This window comes from Siphateles boraxobius, unplaced genomic scaffold (assembly GCF_051911475.1).
Source record: "Siphateles boraxobius isolate OS27281-9 unplaced genomic scaffold, OSU_SipBor_1 9, whole genome shotgun sequence".
Classification (NCBI taxonomy): domain Eukaryota; kingdom Metazoa; phylum Chordata; class Actinopteri; order Cypriniformes; family Leuciscidae; genus Siphateles; species Siphateles boraxobius.
Genome location: NW_027509219.1, coordinates 23,499,301 through 23,519,124, shown reverse-complemented (window position 1 = coordinate 23,519,124; position 19,824 = coordinate 23,499,301). Strand labels below are relative to the sequence as shown.

General features: G+C 38.0%; 2 protein-coding genes across 3 annotated transcripts; both read left to right on the top strand.

Moving 5' to 3' along the window:
- The first annotated feature begins 584 nt into the window (after positions 1 to 584).
- Positions 585 to 7,597, top strand: LOC143732923 (tumor necrosis factor receptor superfamily member 5-like). The gene is made up of 8 exons (XM_077224398.1): positions 585 to 801; positions 4,974 to 5,518; positions 5,638 to 5,763; positions 5,862 to 6,017; positions 6,512 to 6,599; positions 6,678 to 6,865; positions 7,083 to 7,168; positions 7,354 to 7,597. Exons 2-8 carry the CDS (start codon positions 5,314 to 5,316, stop codon positions 7,414 to 7,416), a joined length of 912 nt encoding a protein of 303 aa, XP_077080513.1. The 5' UTR covers positions 585 to 801; positions 4,974 to 5,313; the 3' UTR covers positions 7,417 to 7,597.
- Positions 7,459 to 14,915, top strand: LOC143732924 (tumor necrosis factor receptor superfamily member 14-like). 2 transcript variants are annotated; one of them, XM_077224399.1, is made up of 9 exons: positions 7,459 to 7,925; positions 8,919 to 9,009; positions 9,773 to 9,898; positions 9,993 to 10,148; positions 10,259 to 10,343; positions 10,415 to 10,590; positions 11,763 to 11,779; positions 12,419 to 12,468; positions 12,558 to 14,915. In XM_077224399.1, exons 2-9 carry the CDS (start codon positions 8,997 to 8,999, stop codon positions 12,592 to 12,594), a joined length of 660 nt encoding a protein of 219 aa, XP_077080514.1. In that variant the 5' UTR covers positions 7,459 to 7,925; positions 8,919 to 8,996; the 3' UTR covers positions 12,595 to 14,915. The 2 variants fall into 2 exon arrangements, with proteins under 2 accessions (XP_077080514.1, XP_077080516.1); XM_077224401.1 differs by having other exon boundaries at positions 7,630 to 8,025.
- The last annotated feature ends 4,909 nt before the right edge of the window (positions 14,916 to 19,824 follow it).

Here is a 19,824-nt window from a genome sequence, read left to right as displayed (position 1 = left end):
GGTTTTTTGAGTTGGCATGCATACTATGGGATACAGAGATTGACAATGTACTTTATGTAGTCGGTTTAACTTCAAACTACTTTACTGGCATAAATGTTTTTATAATAACCTATATAATGCACACAAATAAACAAGAACTATTACAGAGGAATGAATAAAATAAGAAATATATAAGGTGCCATTAATGTTTACATTCATTTTGTAATTTACACAGTGAAGTGCAACAGAATGTGAATTTTTTTTAAAATACTACACAGATATTACACAATATATACTCTGTAATTCCTTATAAGTTTACCTTAGATCAGACATAGTTAAAACTATGGATATGCGCTCTACTCCTCTTTGGTGCTTTCATTATTACTTTAGAGTTTTTCAATAGGCCTTTATCATTTTATTAAAGTATTTCAAATTTGCGCATGCGTTTTGAAGACGCGTCGACGTCATTACTGGTCCACTTAACGCAAATGCGATGCATGCGCTATCAGCGCGATATAGCATGAGTTTTAAAGACTACATTGTTTTGAAACACATTTCCTGTTTACCGTGGCGTCGACGTCATTACTGTGCCACTAACCAGGCAGAGAAGCGTTGGTGAGAAAAAAAAAAAGAAGAAGCGTTGGTGAGGCCCCGCCCCGATCTCCAGGCTGCAGCCAGGTGTACTTGGCTACTTGCTGGTCGAGCTTGAATCTATTGGGATATATTGGAGCAAACGAAAGTAGCCTACACTGCAGTCCAAAAATGTCAGAAGTCAGGAAGGATTATTCCTCGAAACAATTCCTCTCCGAATAAACTTTAGCGGTAAGAACTTGTGTTTTTGACTGGTACATTCGAGTTAGTAAGTTAGGTTTTCGTAGTCGTGAATGTGACTAGTTCATACAATAAATATTTTGTGTGATGATAGGCTAACTAAGTAAGTAGCCTACAATGAAATGTAAATACATTACATAAGGTTTGATAATAAAACTTGTTAGGCTACATAAAACAAGGGTAGCCTAGTAAAAAAAGAAAAAGCGTAGACTAATATAAGTAAGTGAAAGTGAAAGCTTTTCACAGTTAAAGTTGCAATATTCACAGATTCGAACTTCCTGAATCAATAACTCGTAAGGTAAACGTTGTTACTATACAAATAACACCTCTTTTCAATCGTAGTAACGTAGACAAGCAGCTTCAACCAAATTTTCCTCAAACCTTTTCCAGCTTTCCTTCGCAGTAGCCTACAAAAGACTAATGCGCAGGCTGCCGAGATACAGATCGGAAGGGACCATCTGCAAAGTGCAAACCCCGAAAAGCGTTACTACAAACCAGGGCACTCGACCCTCACGCATTCACCGTGAGACATACGCATTTCGATCAGTTCACACGCCACACATTGTATTTCTCACGCTGAGGAGTAAGGGATAGCTTGCCCAGCTATACAATTAATGGACGAGGCAGGCATAGGCCTACGGAGGGAAGCCCTTACGAAAATTAACCATGGTTTCACTAAATAAAAAATAAAAAAAATCATGATTTTGCTACACTAAGCAAATCAATCTGACAAAAAACATGGTTACTACCCTTTACTACAATAAAACCCTTGTTCATTTTCGTAGTTTTCTGCCGAGTTCATAGCTGTATCGAGTTATAACGTTACAGAATTAGGCCTACCTACTAACGTTACACCCGAAGCGCAGGCACTAAAAGCCTGTCAAACAGCGCCTACTGGACTAAGTTATCTTTCGAGTCTTGTTGCGCTAATATTGTCAAATACACACAAGGTTTACTTAAACACAGAAGTTTGTGTCTAAAGTGAAAGCAAACATTTGATTTGAGAGAAAATCGTGCGAGTGTCATGCGTGTATGGCCGGTCTTAAAGGGACAGTGGTCTATGTCCGCTTGTGCTTAAAGGGATAGCTTTTGTTATAGGTTTGTTCCAAACCTGTATTAATTTCTTTCTTGTGCTGAACAAAAAATAAGATATTTTAAAGAATGTGGGTAACCAAACAGTTGCTGGTCCCCACTGACTTCCATAGAAGACGAAAAATACAATGGAAGTCAGTATAGCAACTGGTTAAGCACATTCTTCAAAATAACTTTTATTTTCAACAGAAGAAAGAAACTTATTCGGATTTAAAACAACTTAAGAGAGTAAATGAAGACAAATTTTTATTTTTGGGGAAACTATCCCTTTAATGTTAATAAAACAACAAAACACAAAGGGAAAATTACTCACTGCTCTTGACTGAGAACTTTAATATAGCTTTAATAAGAATCATTGTATAATGTTTACAGTGAAGTCTATGTAGTTTTTTTATATTTGTTCATTTAATTTCTTTCTTGAAGGCTACTGTTAAATGTAAAGAAAAGAAAGAAAAAAAGCACTGTTTATTTCATTTGTATATTAAGTTGTGTATGTAATGTGTATCTTTGGTCTTATTTTTTAATAACAAAGGAAATATTGACAAGGATTTTTATTTTTTGTCACTTTGGCCTAAATGCCTGCCCTCCTTTTTTATTTTATATTTTGTTACTTTGTAAGGCTTTAAAATAGGGACATTACTTTGGCACAGTCACTTGCAAAATAGTAAAACCAACATGAAAAATAATAATGATAAAATCGTGAATTGTGATTTTCCATAAAATATTGTGATATGATTTTTTGTATTTTTGAAATATATAAAACTATTTATTTTATTTGGATGAATTTTATCAGATTTACCAATTGTTATAATTTCTATTTGTGCAGGTCAATTATGAACAATAGGCAAAATTGAACTGTTAGCAAAAATTTAAGTGAATTTGTTGCATGGGGCCGAGGGGTCGCTGCTGCAAATATTTGGGTGGCTCCTCCACTAAAAGATCTCACTCCAAACTTTTGATAAGACTCGAGAGCCCTGCTACAAACACAGTCAATAACTTCAATGTTACACACTGTAGTGTCACTAAATTCAGTTCACACATCACTGCTGGTTATACTACACTTATTTTGGAAAAATGTGTTTTTGCATAATTTGTATGATTTTTTATTATGAACAATATTCAATAATGTCACTGAAATACACTGCATTGGGTTGCAGTGTATTACCATGCAAAAGTTAGGTTGTAGCTGCTTGTCTACGTTACTATGATTGAAAAGAGGTAGGCCTATTATTTGTGTACTAACAACGTTTAGATCACAAGTTATTGATCCAGGTAGTTCGAATCTGTGAATATATTGCAAACTTTACTTAACTGCTTTAGTTTGACATGTTTTGCACTTTATTAGGCCTAATATTCTTACCAAGTACATATAAGTCAGTCGGGGCAAGTTTGACTAATTCTGTGGCGATTGTGAAACACCCTCTCAGTCTTAATATTTGAAATTTGCACTGATCAAACATTAATGCTCATTGTGAAACTCTGATCAGATAATAATTATATATATTATTGAAGTGAAATTCAGGTGGAAAAACAACAGCTGATAAAGATGCACCAAGTTAAACCTTCAATAGGCTATGGTAGTTGCTAGAAAGTTATGCAGCTATATTTTTCTTGCTTTTGCTTTCAGAGGTAACTTTCAGGCTATGTAAGTAGCTATATCAACTATATCACTCTGAAACATTTATTTTATTCTCAGCTCACACATCATAGATGTGCATTCAAAAAGTTTTGAATGAAATCATGACATTTTCTATATAATGTATTTCTATAATAAAATACATATGTGATATGCCTACATCTCACAACAAATGTGGAAGTAATGGCTAAACATAAAAAATAAACGTACATATCTTTGCAAGGACATCCTGTTTTTTTGTAAGTTCAGTCAAACTTTCTTTTTTAAATTAATATACTTATCAAATTCTATCATGTAATTCTTGTTTACTTAAATGAATACAAATATGGCTATATATGCAATAAGAATGTAAATTATCATTAAAAAAAATAAATAAAAAAGAAGCATGGCGCACTTCTTCTTATAGGGTCAGTTTCCATAAGGACTCCTGGATTCAACGCTCTGTAGAGAATGTGTTTCTGTGACCAAGACCTGAACATGAACACAGGAAACACTGGGGTTAATATACAGAAAGGGCTGTCTGTAGTAGGTACATATTTGAAGAAGTAATTACTTTCTGACAGCTAAAAAGTATGTTCTATATAATATGAATGTGTGTAGTATGAATGTAATCTGGACGTACATTTGCCATGCTGTCATTATCACATGACCTAGTTGCGTTGCTTCATTGTCATTCATAAATCCTCTCGTGGCCTCATGGGATAGTAAAGTGTCCATCTTATACACACTTCAGAATCTCGACGGAAGTAGTAGATCATCCAGGTACTTTTTGTCTGCTCTTTTATGAAACTGTGAATTAAGACATACTACTATATAGAAGTTTTTCACCTAGAAGTGAAGTATGCGATTTTGGATGCAGCCATCAGTAGAATCTGGGAACTAATCTAACAAGAAAACTGCAAAAGACTACAAAATGTGGCATACACAACAGTCCAGGAACAAGCACGGAGATCATATAACAGTGGGTTAACTGAACTTACTACTCTTGTTTTTGGAACTGGCATACCCCAAGTAAGCAAGGTCTGGTTTTATCAACCAAATGTTCAGGGTATATGTGATGCTTAGTAAACCTTGCTTTCTGAAATACCCCCCTGTTGTTGTTTTTTGTTTTGGAATGAAGCCCTGCTTCAAATCTTATGTATGTATGGTGTTTTCTATGGATCTGTTTTCTATGGAAACACTGTTCCTATTGCTCAGTATAGGGTATGGTAGCCTGTCATGGGTTCATTACCCATGAAATACATGAAGTGATAAAAATGTATATCTGTGTGTATACCAATGTAGGACAATTAGACTATCTGCCAAATGCATAAATGTAAAATAAATCTGGGTTTAGGTCATCATATCAGTTGTTTAGGAAAATGATTAAGGACCAATTGTAAACATGTAGACTTTGTGCATTTTTAAAGCAACACTTGTCATTTTGTCATTTCAGCTTTAAATCAACTGCCTGCTCAACTATTTCAACTGGAGACACGCAAATGTGTCGACTGATATTGAAAGAAATGTAATCTTGGTCTCCAGAATCCAAATGCTCAGAACCTGAAAATATAAACAACTGATGAGGAATCTAAAGTGCTTCATATTAATTAGCTCAACCATGAACTGAACCTCAACCAGCATACAGATGATTTTACTGTGGTTTGCTTCTATAACTTCTTTCAGGACTCCCTGCTCTCAAGTTTAAACCTAAGGAGCTTGACGGCATCACTCGGTGCAGAGAAAACCAATGTGTCTTGCTTGGATCCATATATAAGAATGCAGTACTTTATCTAATGTGCTTAAGAAACCATATGAAGTCTGGAGATGAAACGTTTTCCTGTGCTTTCAAATCAACCTCTCTTGCACCTTATGTAAACATGATCAGTTTTGGGATTGTTTTATTTATTGCTGCTACTTTGTATTTCAAATTGTGTCTCAGCACGTGTGCTCGTGCTGAATATAAGATAAATGGAGAATGCTGCCCCATGTGTGCACCAGGTACAGTATACATTGTTTAGCAGCAATTCAGTGTGACCCAGGGAACCTATGTCTTTCATTGTAATAATTTATTCTTGCGTGAAGTGTCTATTCAAAAATATATATTTTAAAATTTTTAGGAAACCATGTTCTTTGGCATTGCACTGTAGATACGAGTACAACTTGTCTTCCATGTTCTGCATTAACTTACATTGATGAACCCAATGGGTTAGAAAAATGCTTTCCCTGCTCTGTCTGTAATGCAGGTGAGTAGGCCTATGTACTCCAAAATAAAGACTTGAAATACAGAAATGTGTTCTAGCATATTTTATTAATTTAAGAAAATCTTTTATGTTTTTCACAGAACAAGGAGTAGGAATAAAGAGAAGCTGCACACGCTCTGCAGATACTGTTTGTGAGCCACTGGTGGGATTCTACTGCATTGAGCAAAATAAAGGCAGCTGTAGATTGGCTGTGAAACACTCTGAATGTCAACCCGGACAATATATCAGACAAGCAGGTTTTTTCTTCTTTGTTTTTAGAGGAACAATGGAAATAGAGTGGGAGGACAACTAGCTTTCCATTTTGTATCCATGAACCGGAAGTTGCAACCGATTGTTGTGACGCATTTCCAAAGAAACTAAATATTGAATAGAGGCCAAGGTTTTATTTTGGCGCACCTCCTCTCCATCCCTCGCTCATAGCAGACTGATGGTTGGAGCCTTAAGGATATTCAGCCCAAGCCGTAAAACAGATGTCTTCATAAAAGAAATTCAGAGAGGAAGCAAATGTTCAGATTTTGATTAAAGATTACCATGACAAACAATTTTTTTTTCTTGCACAGATTAATTGTTCACCACAAGACTAATGTGCGCTAACAAAGTAAACAGGGTCAATTTTGATTTCATGACAACTTTAAACAATAAATTTAATCGAATACAAGAATGATACCAGTAGTAGTTTGTTATGCTATAGTCTCTCATTAAGTCAGTCGTTATTTTATTATGCTTACAGGAACAGCATTTACTGATACTGTATGTGTTAACTGCACGGAAGGGACTTACTCTAACGGCTCTTTTACTACCTGTCAACCACATTCAATGTGAGTAATTAATAGAGATTCACAATTGTTAAAAATGTATTACAGGACGAGATATTCTAACATTGCTCACATTTACAGATGTGAGAGTGAAGGCCTTAAAGAAATTAAACCAGGAACAATGTCATCTGATGTGGAATGTGGGAAGTCAGTTACAGTTCATATCATCGTTGGAGTCATTGCTGTAGTCATTATTGGTGTTTTGGTGACTGCTGTTGGGATCAAAATATATTGCAAATTAAAACTGAGAAGACAACCCCCTGACAGAGGTAAGACAGTAATAATATATACACTCCTGGGGGGGGGGGGGGGGTCACCTCTTCCTCCATGGTTCACTGTGGCCTTTTAAATAGTGCATTTGCATAAATGTCGCTAATTAATATTTTGGAGTATATGTGTGTGTGTGTGTATATATATATATATATATATATACAATTTTAAATTGTTGTACAAGTGTAAATGTAGCCTACTTTTTTGTTGTTTTAGATGGGTACTCAATAGGCCTACCAATACCAGAGAGTAATCCCGCTGTGATGAAAGAGAGACCAGTACCGGAAGGTGCCTGTGAACCAGTGAGTAAAAATTAAGCTGTGTATGATCATATTTTATTTACATATAAATATGTAACAAAGCTACAATTCGGTGCATTAAAGTGAGTGTTTTTTTGTGGTAGCTACGAATAAGTCAAGTGAGAAGGAAGAGCAGAAAAAAGGACAACATAACATGCTGATCACCAATTACTATTTTCTCTCCTTAGAATAGTCAAAGATATCTCTATAACCATGCAAAGGATTATGGGATGGAATCGGAAGCGAAGTGACCATACAAAGGAAAAGTATCCAAAACACTTCAACATGGACACACCCATGGCTGTAGTTTTACTTGAATTCTGTTTTACAAATACAATTATAAAGATTGGTAGATACTCTGTATATTGTTTTCTATTATGCTTGACACACTTAAATGGCAAAAATAAAAATGTTTTAATAAATTAGGCAAAACAGTGTGATTTGAAAAATCTGTCAACGATTGGTTTAGAAAATGATGACAGATGACAGCGGGCGATCGATGCTCCATCCTGATATGTATTTCCGCATTTTATGTTTTATGGCGAATTATTTTTGATTGCATACGATATTTGTGACTTGTGATTTAAAGACTACATTACTGGAGTTTCAGTCGGATATTGAATACTCTAATTTAGGTCTGCCAGCCAGGCAGCGAGAACATTTCTTCTTGTACAGAGAGAAATGGCTCTGGTCTTGTCTGAAGGAAAATAAAAAATGGCGGATGGAGTGAACATGAAAGTGACTCTCGTTTACATATCGGGTAAGGGCGATGACCAGAACACACGGTTGTCAGACAATCAACTGATCATAATGGAAACGTTTAACAACAATAACGACAAATGACAAAGGGCCCACTGTGGGTAAGGCTATCTGACACTATCACAGTTGCGTATATTTGGCGGATCACTAACTCGAGAGTTAAAGGTTGTTGCTACACAAATAACACATCTTTTCAATCGGGGACACGTAGACAAGCAGCTACAAACAAATTTTCCTCAAAACGAGTTTTCCTCCGCAGTGAGCAAAATACATTGATCTCTATGCGCAGGCGGCTGAGAGACAGACACGAAAGGACCGTCTGCAAAGTGCAAAACCCGAAAGCTTTAGCGGTTACTACATAAACAGTCAATAACTTCAATGTTACACAATATAGTGTCACCAAATTCAGTTCACACATCACACACATATTGTCTTTAAGATTATACTACATAACTTTGTTTAGATTTTTTTTTTGTATGCATTTTATTATAAAAATATATTCAATAACTTCACTGTAATGCCCAACATTGTTGCAAAATTCAGTTAACACATCACTGCTGTCCTACTGGTTATTTTACAACACTTTGTCTGGATAAATATCCTTTTGTATAAATTGTATAACCAGCAGGACAGCAGTTAAGTGTGAACTAAATTTGACAACAATGCAGTATATTGCAGTGAAGTTATTAAATATTCTTCATAAATAAAAATCACAAAAATTAGGCAAAACTATTTTTTTCCCCCCAAAATGAGTATTGTAGTATAGCCATTAGGACCGCAGTGACTGAATATGACAACAGTGTAGTCTATTACAGTGAAGTTATTTAATATTTTTCACAATAAAAGTGTTGTGGCGATTTCGGTATCAACCCGTGACTGATATACAGTATGTTTAACAAGTGTTTTCTTTGAATATTCTTTAATAAGCGTTTTTAAAATATCCTATGAGGCGCTTAGATGACTCAACGCTGTTCAACTTATTTTGTCTTCACAGGTTTTTGTATTTTTCTTGCACTTGGAAATCCTTGTGAATCCAAATTAATATAAATCTGCTAATGGAGAATGTTGTCCAATGTGTAGTAAAGGTAAGTTAACAAACACACTATTTTTTCTAAATATGAGAACTGTGTTAGTAATGCAAAGCACAAACACACAGTGAGAAACACATATAGTAAGGTATTCTTTTTGTTTTGTGATCCTACATTATACAAAATACTGCCAAATCAATTATTAAATTCCACACGCATACTCAATTCTCAAGACATTTTTTGTCTTTGTTAATGTCAAGTTGTCATAATCAAGACATTTTAAACAATGTCAACTTTGCATTAAAAGTGTCATAATTTACCGAATGACACTTAATGACAACAGTCATAAACATTCATAAAGACTCCTTCATGTTCATGACAGGTGTTATGTCATGTTTATGACAGTGTCATGTCAGTCTTATGCACACCCCTTCAAATAAAGTGTTACCCTAAATTCTTTATCCCAGCACCAGTACATGGATGCACTCAGAGTTAAATAAAACCAAATACATACCTAACATTTTTGCAGAATTACCTTTAAGTGCAGGTCTACACTCTTCCTAGATATTGCTATTGTGTGATGGTCTCATAATCTATACCACTTCATCTCCACATACAGTATACCATCTGCACAACTGTAGAGAACTGACATGTATGTGAGCAAAAATGTCATCACATAGACCGTGTGATAAGGACTTGCACTTTGGGATAGTTACTCACACTAGGATGGATCCATAAAAGTGTTTTATTAATTTTTTTGTCCAGGAGATCCTTGAATTAATTCATCTTATTCTTATGTGTTGTTATTTGTTGTTTGTAGGGTCAATGGTAGTCTATGACTGCACTGGCGAATTGAGTACCACCTGTAAATCCTGCATTCCAGAAACATTCATGAGTGAACCCAGCGGTCTTAAAAGATGCTTTGCATGCATTCACTGTGCTAAAAGTAAGTTTATATTTTTTGTTTCTTTAACCTTTGAAATTAGTAATTTTTGCATTATTTCCCTTATATAAAAGTGTTGCTAATTATGCTGTTTTAGGTCAAGGTCTTTACATTCAGAGTAAGTGCACTTCAATAAAAGACACCATCTGTGATGTACTTGATGGATATTACTGCGTTGATTACTCCAATTCACAGTGCCGTCTTGCTATAAAACACAGTGTTTGCAAACCAGGACAAGAAACAAAAACATTAGGTATTGTTTCTCAATGCTTAAAAATAATTTTCATTTCCCACACATAATTTAGTCTAAATCATCCTACATTCTAAGATTAATTTATGAAAAATATCTGTGTCTGCTTACAGGGACAAAGACATCAGATACAGAATGTAAAAACTGTTCTTTTGGGTTTTATTCTTCTTCTGGACTGAACTGCACCAAGTGGACAGAGTAAGTGAAGTGTCATTTGTTTTGAATTTCTGTTATGTATTATTATTAATATTGTTGTTATTTTCCCCAAGCTGTGCAGCCAGAAATGAGATTCAAAGTGAAGATGGCAGTCGTGTAAAAGATGTCAAATGTGTACAGAAGAGGAAAAGATATTGTCTTGTAGCTTTATGTCCTCCTGTCATATGTGCAGTTGTTCTAGCAGCACTATATGGAAGGTCATGCTCAAAAGTTCAGACAGTCAATAATGGTGAGTGGAAACAAGTTATTTTTTTACTAAATTTGTGTCCAAGTTCTCTTAAAGCAATTTTATGTTAAAGTAAAAAACTATTTCATGCTTATTGATATGCTTAAATTGTACCAATCTGACTCTGTAGAGTTAATTTAATAAATCTAATTTGAAAAAGACCTTGTGAGAATCATAGCAATTAAAGGGATAGTTAACCCAAAAATATGTTCCTAAATCATAGTCTAGGGGTATAATAGAAACAAACAATAACAGTAACACGACAAGACACGTTTTGTTTCTCAATAATGATAGCCATAAAGCAGTCTTTTATTTAACAGACAAAAAGAGAAAAAAATTATAAAGTGTAATTAGTGAAAAAAAAAAACAGATACATTAGGAAAAGGGACCCCAAAAATAACAAAATAATCCTATTGCTAAACTAAAATGAGAAGAAAACTAACTTACCTAATGAAAGAAAAATCCAACAAGAAAAATAATCTTCTACTCTTTTTCCCATGTCTATCCACAAAACAAGAGAAAAAGTTAAAAATTTAAAAAGGACGTCCCACTCTTTACCCATAACACTTATTTTCACTACATTGGTCGTTTGATAAATGCACAAATTACACACCTGTGAGTCTGGGTATGGAGACATAAGGAAAAAAGTGAAGCGAGGCGAATCGTGTCCCCTCTCTGGACCGCTTATATCCTGATGCTACTCCACTATGAGCTAATGGGAAAATTCGGAGTAGTTGCCCGATAATCAGCAGCAGGTGTCTGCTATCTGTACAGACAGAGAGAAAAAGAAACAGAAGAAAAAAAACAAGCAAACACCAAAACTCAATAAAGAAAAAAAAGTCACAGGACGCAAGTTATTGTAGTATGGTCTATTACAGCTATTCTATGTGATTGTGGTTGTCGCTTTACATGCCAGTTACACAATCCTTCTCTTTTTAAGTGGAATAAACCGCAATATGGAGCAGAATTTGTTAGTTAAATACATGTTCATGTGAGGCTTTTCACTGTCCATCTTATCCAAAACATTCAGATTTTTCTCAGTACTTCATTTCATTGAGGGTTTAAAATGACAGTAATAAGTCAAATGATATTGCTTTGTAACATTAATAACATTTAAAGTGCATTTTATGATTTTTTTTAACTGCAAATGTAATTTCTTTTGTAATGTTTTCCAGGTGACAAAAAAAATAGGGTAAGTTTTCTAACCATTAATAGCCTCTTAAAGGACAAGTTCGGTATTTTACACTTAAAATTTTTTTTTTTAAGCTCGAACAAAAATCGCTGCAAAAGATGCTTTCCAACAGGTTTTATCGTTGTTTTTGTCCTGACTTAAGTCAATGGAGTTGGACAAAAACTACGATAAAACTTGTTGGAAAGCATCTTTTGCAGCGATTTTTGTGTGAGCATATCAGTGAACACCCCAGACCACTCAGTGAGGTTCACGTCTTTGTAAACTAAAGTTTAATTCGTTTTATGAATGATTGTTCCAATGCCCCTATGAAACCATTGTGTAAGTGGGGGGGGGGGTGCTAACACAGAAACCGAAAATTATCGTGACAGCAGCATTTGTCCAAATTTCAATCTTAACCTTTTAATCTTAAAACGATCTTTAAGTGTAAAATACCGAACTTGTCCTTTAAGGCCTTATGCCACAACATCACATATTGTGCTGCTGTTTCCTAATGTGATAAACTAGCGTAATCGTAATCTTTATTTGTCCAAATAGGCTTTGTTCAGTTTTGTAAATAACTTTCCTCTGTTTTTAGTTACGGTAAGAACAGTCTTCACACATTGTCATGACATGACTGGATTTTGGTTCTTTGTTTAACAGCTTCCCATTGAAGAAACAAGCCCTGGACCAGAGACAACAGGTCTAACACTGTAAGACCATCTTCCCCTGTACTATCATTTTCCTAGTTGTGAAGGTGGCGATGTACTAAAAGCCTATATTGTGTATTGTTTGTTTACAGGGAGGAAAACAATGAGAAACCAACAGATGATACTTGAAACTGTATCTTATTCCTCCTGCAATCCTCCTCCATCTCTTATCTGTCCAACACAATGGTGATGGAGAAGCGAGAGCCTCCAGAACTGTGCTTGTAGTGCAGAGCTTGTAGAGCACAGCTAGGAGAGCAGACTAAAATGCCTGTTCACAATGATCTGCAACAACCAAAATGTTGTTAGCAGGGGCGGATCTACCAGGGTGGCGTAGGATGGCAAATGCCACCCAAAAAGAAAGCCTTGCCATCCCAGTTGGCAGTAACAAATTAAAAGTTATGACCAGTTTGACAATTTACGAGCGCGAATCTCCAAAGTCCGACTGCAGTAAATGCAGCACGAGATGACGCCAGAGCGGTAAGAGATTTGTTTGGAAAATTGAGTGGCGTGAGGGAGCCAGGAGTCACGGGGAAAGGAGACAGAAGAGGAAAGAGGTAAAAACGGATTAACTATCTATCAAGAAATGAAATTATAATGAAAGCACAGCTAGCATAGTTGCGATACTGATTTTAAGATGATGAAAATCAGGTTGAAGAACGTTATTTCGCTAACTATACATAGAACAAACGTCAGACCGAACTAACATTGTGTAAAGTAGGCTACAAAAGCTAATATTGATTCAACGTCTGTCAAGGAAAACATTGAAAAGTTACTTTGAATCTTACAGAAATGAAGAGGAAAGGTAGCATATGTAGTTTTTTTCTCACCGCATTCAGCTGTTATAGGCGTGACAACTTCATGTTATGCTCACTGGTGAGCCTTTACAAAACTGTTAAAATTATGACCTCAACAGAATCTGTACTTTAAATTTTTGTTTATATCTTTGTTTCGGCAACTGAGAACCTTTAATAAAACCAAAAGTGTGAGAAAAAAAGTTTAAAATGTGACACTGTTGTAAAAATGGTGTAAATTGTGCTAAACATGAAGCAGTGTTATTGTTGTTTTTTAATGTGTCTTCTTTTTATGTAACCCTCTTTCTCTCTCTCTGCGCGCTCACTGGCCTCTAGCACCTCCGCTGCTGCTCTGCGTTGTGTTTATGAATGTTCGTGGGTGGTGGTAGAAAGCGGGGACTCAGACACAGAGAGGTTCGGGATCGTGGCTTGACCGTTTATTCCACAGCCCGGTGTCTATAGCGTTGACAACATGAACTCAGTTTAAGGGCCCTTTCACACCTACCTTGTTTGGTCCGGACTTTCGGACTTTTCAGTTTAGCAAAATAAATAAATAAATGACACAGAAGAGGGGGGAAACAGGGACATCATAAGTCTGCTCAGGCCATTGGTTCAGAATTAATGAATTTGTCTGCTATTTCTTTGCACAGTAGCTAGGTGTCACTAGTGAGCAATGCTGAATGAAGCTTCGAGTAATGAACCTTTGGGTGAAGTAATGGGCTGCGAGGTCTCAGTGGTTCAGGAAGCCTCATTTTGCCATCACTAGACAACATGAACTGAGGAAAAAATGACGCACTACTCACACGTATCAACGCTACGGCATCTCAAGAGGCACAAATAGCGCTAAAGGCACCTGAATCGGTTTTAATATAATAGCGTTATGGGGACATCTTGTGGACAAGGAAATACACTGCCTTACAATTACAGTATACAACTCTTCAGAAACTGCCTGAATGAACCTACTCACAAAATGTTTTTGTACTTTTTCAGACTGGTAACAAAATGTATTTTTATGTGACTTTTCAGGTTTGTGGAGATTTTGATGTAATATACCCTTTGTAACTCTGTGAGCCTTTTTGTTGATTTGTTGATACAGCAGCTCATATTTACATGCATGAAATGTACCTTTCATGCCGCCTTAACTACTGTGAATATTGTATATACTGTACTGTATTTCTCATCACTTTTTCAGTAAAGACCTCATCTGTCAAAAAATTGTTCAAGTTACTGAGGGACAAATGGGGAGAATGTAATTCACGTATTCTCTAATGTCTGTATTTGATATCTGAGGTGTAAAAATTAACTGCCTTAAATGTATTTTTTTAAATGTAGCTACTTACGGTAAACTGAACAGTCATTTGTCTTTTGACAAGATATTGATCCACTTGTAACATTCAATGTGTATTTTCAAACTAGGAAACCAGTCATCTCTGAAGAAATGAAATCACTGTGTTGAGAGATTCTAATAATTAATTATTTGGTATTTACATCTCTAGGCTTCTGTGATTGTATGCTACATTGTTACTCATAAAAGGTACATTAGTTTAAAATCATAGTTGCAAGGTAATACTGTAACCTCTGCCTACAATGTAACAATGTGTTCCTAACAATATTCGTAGTGTCCTAATCAAGAGCTAAAAATAAAAAGTTCATTGTGAATCGGCTCTCTGATCTTCATCTTCAAATAATTTGCTCTATTATGAATTTGAAAACACCTAACATGTTGGCATTGCAAATAATCTGGGCCCGGTTCCCCAAAACGTTCTTATCGCTAAGTAGTTCTTAACCTATTCCTTAACCTCTCTCTTAACGTTATGGCATGATTCCCGACACGTTCGTACGCTAAGTATATCTTCTGTAAGTCACACTTTCGTAAGGTTGGTCTGGACCATTCGTAAGCTGAGCTCTCTCTTGGCGTTGTTTGAGCTCAAGACGCTAGTCCCCGTGTTGTGCCGAATTTTGACCCCCGCCAAATTACTACCCCCCTAGCATTGGTAGGTTTAGGATTAGCTGTGGGGGAGGGGTTATGATTAGGGGTGGGGTTAGGATTAGGCAATCAGGTACTGACTTCAACGAGGGGGGTAATAATTTGGCAGGGGGTCGAAATTCGGCACAACACCCGCCACTGTGCAGCAGTCTTTAGAAATCAGCGCAGTACAAATCAAACTATGGTATGTTGACAATGTTGTGGCTCAACAATGTTTTTATGTTATGGACATTTTAAGACTAATAATAAAATATGTTCGCAATGGATACAGGCCTATTTATGAAGTTGACTTTATTTGGTATCAGAACTAATATGATGGTAATTAGCCTAGGCTATTTCGTAATGTCATTAAAGCGTTTAAATTGGCAATCACTTTTGATAATTAAAATCTGGCAAACAATTTGGCTCTAAATGGCTAAGATCTATAAATGGGTACGCATGGTGGTGTCTGTTGTGGTTGTTAACCAGTTCTTCATTGTTATCTGCTGTCGTAATACCGTTGTAAAGTCATGTTTGTGCGCATGCCCGGGGGCTGCCGTGTTCTGTGACTGAAAAAAGTAAAAAGAGTAAACCAGTAGCGTTCTGCCAAAATACTGCTCGTGTGTGTGTGTGTCTTTTCCTGAACATAACATTTGGCGACGAGGATGGCTTTATCTTTGCCTCCACCTGAGCCATTTCTGCCCCACGCTGGCGAACCTGTTGTGCCGTGGGAGCGCTGGTATGTGTCATTTCAGACGTGTTGCCGCGGGCTTGGATGATGTCTAGGATGAGAGAAAACGCGCGCCTCTCCTCCATTGTCTCTGTGCAGAGGGACTACGGATCTTCCAATCACTCGGCACCGCACAGACATACTCTGAAGCTGTTGTGCAATTAAAGGGACATTTTCAAAAGACTCATAGCATGCTGTTAAAACGCTTAAACTTCAGACAAAGATCGGTAGAGTCAGCCAGGCAGTTTGCCGCTGATTTAAGAAGCCTCGCTGAGCCATGCAAATTTGGTCCTCTACGTGATGAATTAATTAGAGACCAAATTATTGAAAAATCGAGCAGTGCAAGAGTCAGAGAGAGATTGTTAATGGACGATGATGAACTTACACTGGATAAGGCTCTCACTCTGGCAATCCAAATTGAGGAAGCTACTCAGTGTGCAGCTAAAATAGCAGAGAATAATGCAGCTAAAACTGATGTCACCACTGTACCCGGAAATGCAGTCACTGATGAGAGGTTCCAGCCTGCAGGTGAAATCATCCAGCAAACGCAGCCTCAATCAAGCCAACAAAGACAGAAGTGAGGCAACTGTGGCTCCATTCGTCATGCCAACAGGTCACCAGACTGCCCAGCTATCGGCCAAAAGTGTAGGCATTGCGGTAAGCTCAACCATTTTGCAAGGTGGTGCAGATCAAAGTCCAGCTCAGGCTCACTTACCTCATCTCAGCCCTCACCAGCAGTAATTCACACAGTTGGTCCTCATTCAGTCACTTTCTCTACATGTGGTGTACAGCTAAAAGACTGTTGCATTCCACTGCTTCTGGACACAGGAGCTAAAGTGTCGTTGCTTAATATGGCCACCTACAATAAATTTTTATCTGACGTGGAGTTACAACCATCACCTCTAAAACTATGTGGTTATGGTCAAGCCAGCATTGCAGTGACTGGATTAATTAAGCTGCCGGTACAATACGGGAAAAAACGTCTGATGGAGTTCCCATTCTACATCACACAGCACGGTGCTAATATTCTTTGTCTGGACCTGTTCATTAGTCTTGGTTTTTCCCTGCATGACAACAGCGGAGTGACTATACTTCAGGTGGACTCTCCATGGCACACACAGTTTCCCAATCTATTCAGTGGTTTAGGCTGCCTTTCTGCTTTCGCACACAAACCCTTGCTTAACCCGGATGTACTGCCCGTCATCCAGCCACTACGAAGAGTGCCTCTCGCCATGCTCGACCGGGTCACCACTGAACTGCAGAGCATGCTAACAGCAGACATCATTGAGCCCATCGATGCTTCTCCGTGGGTCTCAAATCTTGTGATTGTGAAAAAACGGTCAGGGGGCATACGTCTCTGCATTGACCTTCGGGCCCCTAATAAGGCAGTGGTGCCAGACAAATACCCACTGCCGACAATTGAGGAACTCACAACACTTTTCCATGGCTCCTCAGTGTTCACGAAGCTGGATCTTAAGCAAGGTTACATGCAGATACCCCTGCACAAGGACAGTAGAAACCTGACTGCATTCGTTACTCACATGGGGGTGTTCCGTTTCAAGAGAATTCCTTTTGGCCTTAGTTCAGCACCTAGCTGCTTTCAGAAAATCATGGCCATTGTCCTAGCAGGGCTTCCGGGTATGGCTGTGTACTTGTATGATATTGTGGTACATGGAAAAGATGTGGCCACTCACAATGAATGCCTGAGACTGGTGTTCACAGCTCTGTCTAAACACAATCTGACGTTAATCACAGAAAAATGTGTATTTGCAGCCCCAGCAATAGACTTTGTTGGCCTTTGGGTGTCCAGCTCGGGTATCACACCGCTGCAGTCCAATGTAGAGAGGCCATCCTCAACCTTCCCGTTCCGGCCTCGGCTGGAAAACTTGCATCCTTCCTTGGCATGACTGCTTACTATCTCAGATTCTTACCTCAGTATTCAGCCATCACTGCACCCCTGTGACAGTTGCTCAAAAATGACACCCCCTGGGCATGGATAGCAGAGTGTGAACGTGCTATTCAACAACTCAAGAACCTCCTCACGGCACCACCAACACTAGCTCATTTTGATCTCTCCAGTCCTACCCTAGTGACATAGGACGCACCAGCGGTGGCAGTCGACGCAGTCCTGTCACAGATGCATGGCGGAATTGAAAGGCCTATTGCTTTCGCTTCGCGAGCTCTGAATATTGGGGAGCAGAAGTACTCAGTGGGAGAGAGAGAGGCAATGGTGTGGATTTGGGCATGTGAGCGCTGGCACATGTACTTATATGGACGATCTTTTACTCTCAGAACAGACCACCAGACACTTACTGCCCTCATGTCCTCTGCGGGAACTGGCCACAAGCCACTCAGACTCCACCGATGGGCTGACAGGTTGAGTCAGTACAATTACCAGCTGCAGTTTACCCCTGGAAAAGACAACGTGGTTGCAGATTTACTGTCCCGTTCAGCGGTGGAGTCAACCACCACAGCCAGGCAGCCGGAGTCAGACATAGAGAGTGACCTGGTGCAGTTAGTGTATGAGCCCTTACAGACCTCAGTGTCTCTTGAGGAACTTCAGCACGAGTCTGCAGCACACCCACTCTTCATTACCCTTAGCACTTGGGCTGAGACAACGCGTCAACATCATCGATTACGTCGACGCAAAAAATATGTTGACGCAAAATATCCGCGTTGATTCGTCAGACCCAAAACAAAGATGGTTGCGCCGGAGAGAACCATTTTTTTTTTTTTGGCGCTGGAGAGTAGTTGCAACACGAGTGGCTCCTCAGACTATCCGAGGTGCAAGGCAGCACACACTGGTTCCACTAAAGTATAGGCCTACACACACACAACCCACAGAAAAACGTGCGTCAGTACCGAGTTCTCTTTCGGGCTTGAACGAACCATAACACACAAATTATGCCAAACTGTCCGTTTTGTCGAGTGTCCTCATAAGAGCAGTCTTAAATGAGTAGAATAAAGTATTTTATTTTAAATAGTAAATGACTCACTCAGTCCCAGCGCCAGGATGATTATTATACCGGCAGCCTAATAATCATGAATGTACTCCGCTATCTTTTAACACATCTGCGGCGAGCGGCTTCTTCACGCAAAAGGAAAAACATTTTATGAAGCGCAGTGCAATGCAGCGACCCATGTGGCGTTTCCTGATGGATCGAGGTTGTTCCTTAACTTCACTTTATACGTGCAATTCACACGAGCTCTAAGCGCGTGCGAGACAGCTGCAAGTATGCGCTTATAACTATGCCATGAAAAATACTTAAGAGGACACTGCCAACGCGCTGACAGACAGGACCAAGAAGCTAACATTTTACAAAGTCTCAACTTTCAAATTTGGTCAGTCAAAGAAAATTAAACCATAAATAGGCCTACTATTTTGTGGCTCTTTAATGTGTCGTGACAGATTGCACTTTTTTTCAGTAAGCTAGGCCTTTGTGTTTTCAGGGCTTCTATGTTTTATTGAATGCTACCTCTGACTAAAAATGCATTACTTTGCACTTGTATAGTCTTTTATTTTGGAATTTTTAGTGCAATAAACATATTGCTATGTTAAGGAATTCATGTTTTTTTCATTCAGATATGTAAATAAACATGTATAAATTGCTATTAGTCAATTAATGGGGAGATAATCAAATCGAAATTGAATCGGACTGGAAAAACGAATCGTTAGATTAATCGATGCATCGAAAAAATAATCGCTAGATTAATCGTTTTAAAATAATCGTTTATCCCAGCCCTCCTCAGCACCTACATTCAGTCAGATTGGCCAGCTCAGGTGAGCTCTGACCTGATTCCCTACTCACCAGTCAAGACAGAACTGACATGCTGGGGTGAGTCATGCATTGCAAGGGGGCACCGAGCAGTCA

What these genes read in the sequence shown, in the direction of transcription:
- LOC143732923 (XM_077224398.1), top strand. Translation starts at nt 5,314, where the DNA reads ATGTGCTTAAGAAACCATATGAAGTCTGGAGATGAAACGTTTTCCTGT. An exon ending in CTGCCCCATGTGTGCACCAG is followed by an intron (nt 5,519 to 5,637) that starts GTACAGTATACA and finishes TAAAATTTTTAG; the next exon opens with GAAACCATGTTCTTTGGCAT. An exon ending in ACAATATATCAGACAAGCAG is followed by an intron (nt 6,018 to 6,511) that starts GTTTTTTCTTCT and finishes TTATGCTTACAG; the next exon opens with GAACAGCATTTACTGATACT.
- LOC143732924 (XM_077224399.1), top strand. An exon ending in ACAAGAAACAAAAACATTAG is followed by an intron (nt 10,149 to 10,258) that starts GTATTGTTTCTC and finishes GTCTGCTTACAG; the next exon opens with GGACAAAGACATCAGATACA. An exon ending in AACTGCACCAAGTGGACAGA is followed by an intron (nt 10,344 to 10,414) that starts GTAAGTGAAGTG and finishes ATTTTCCCCAAG; the next exon opens with CTGTGCAGCCAGAAATGAGA.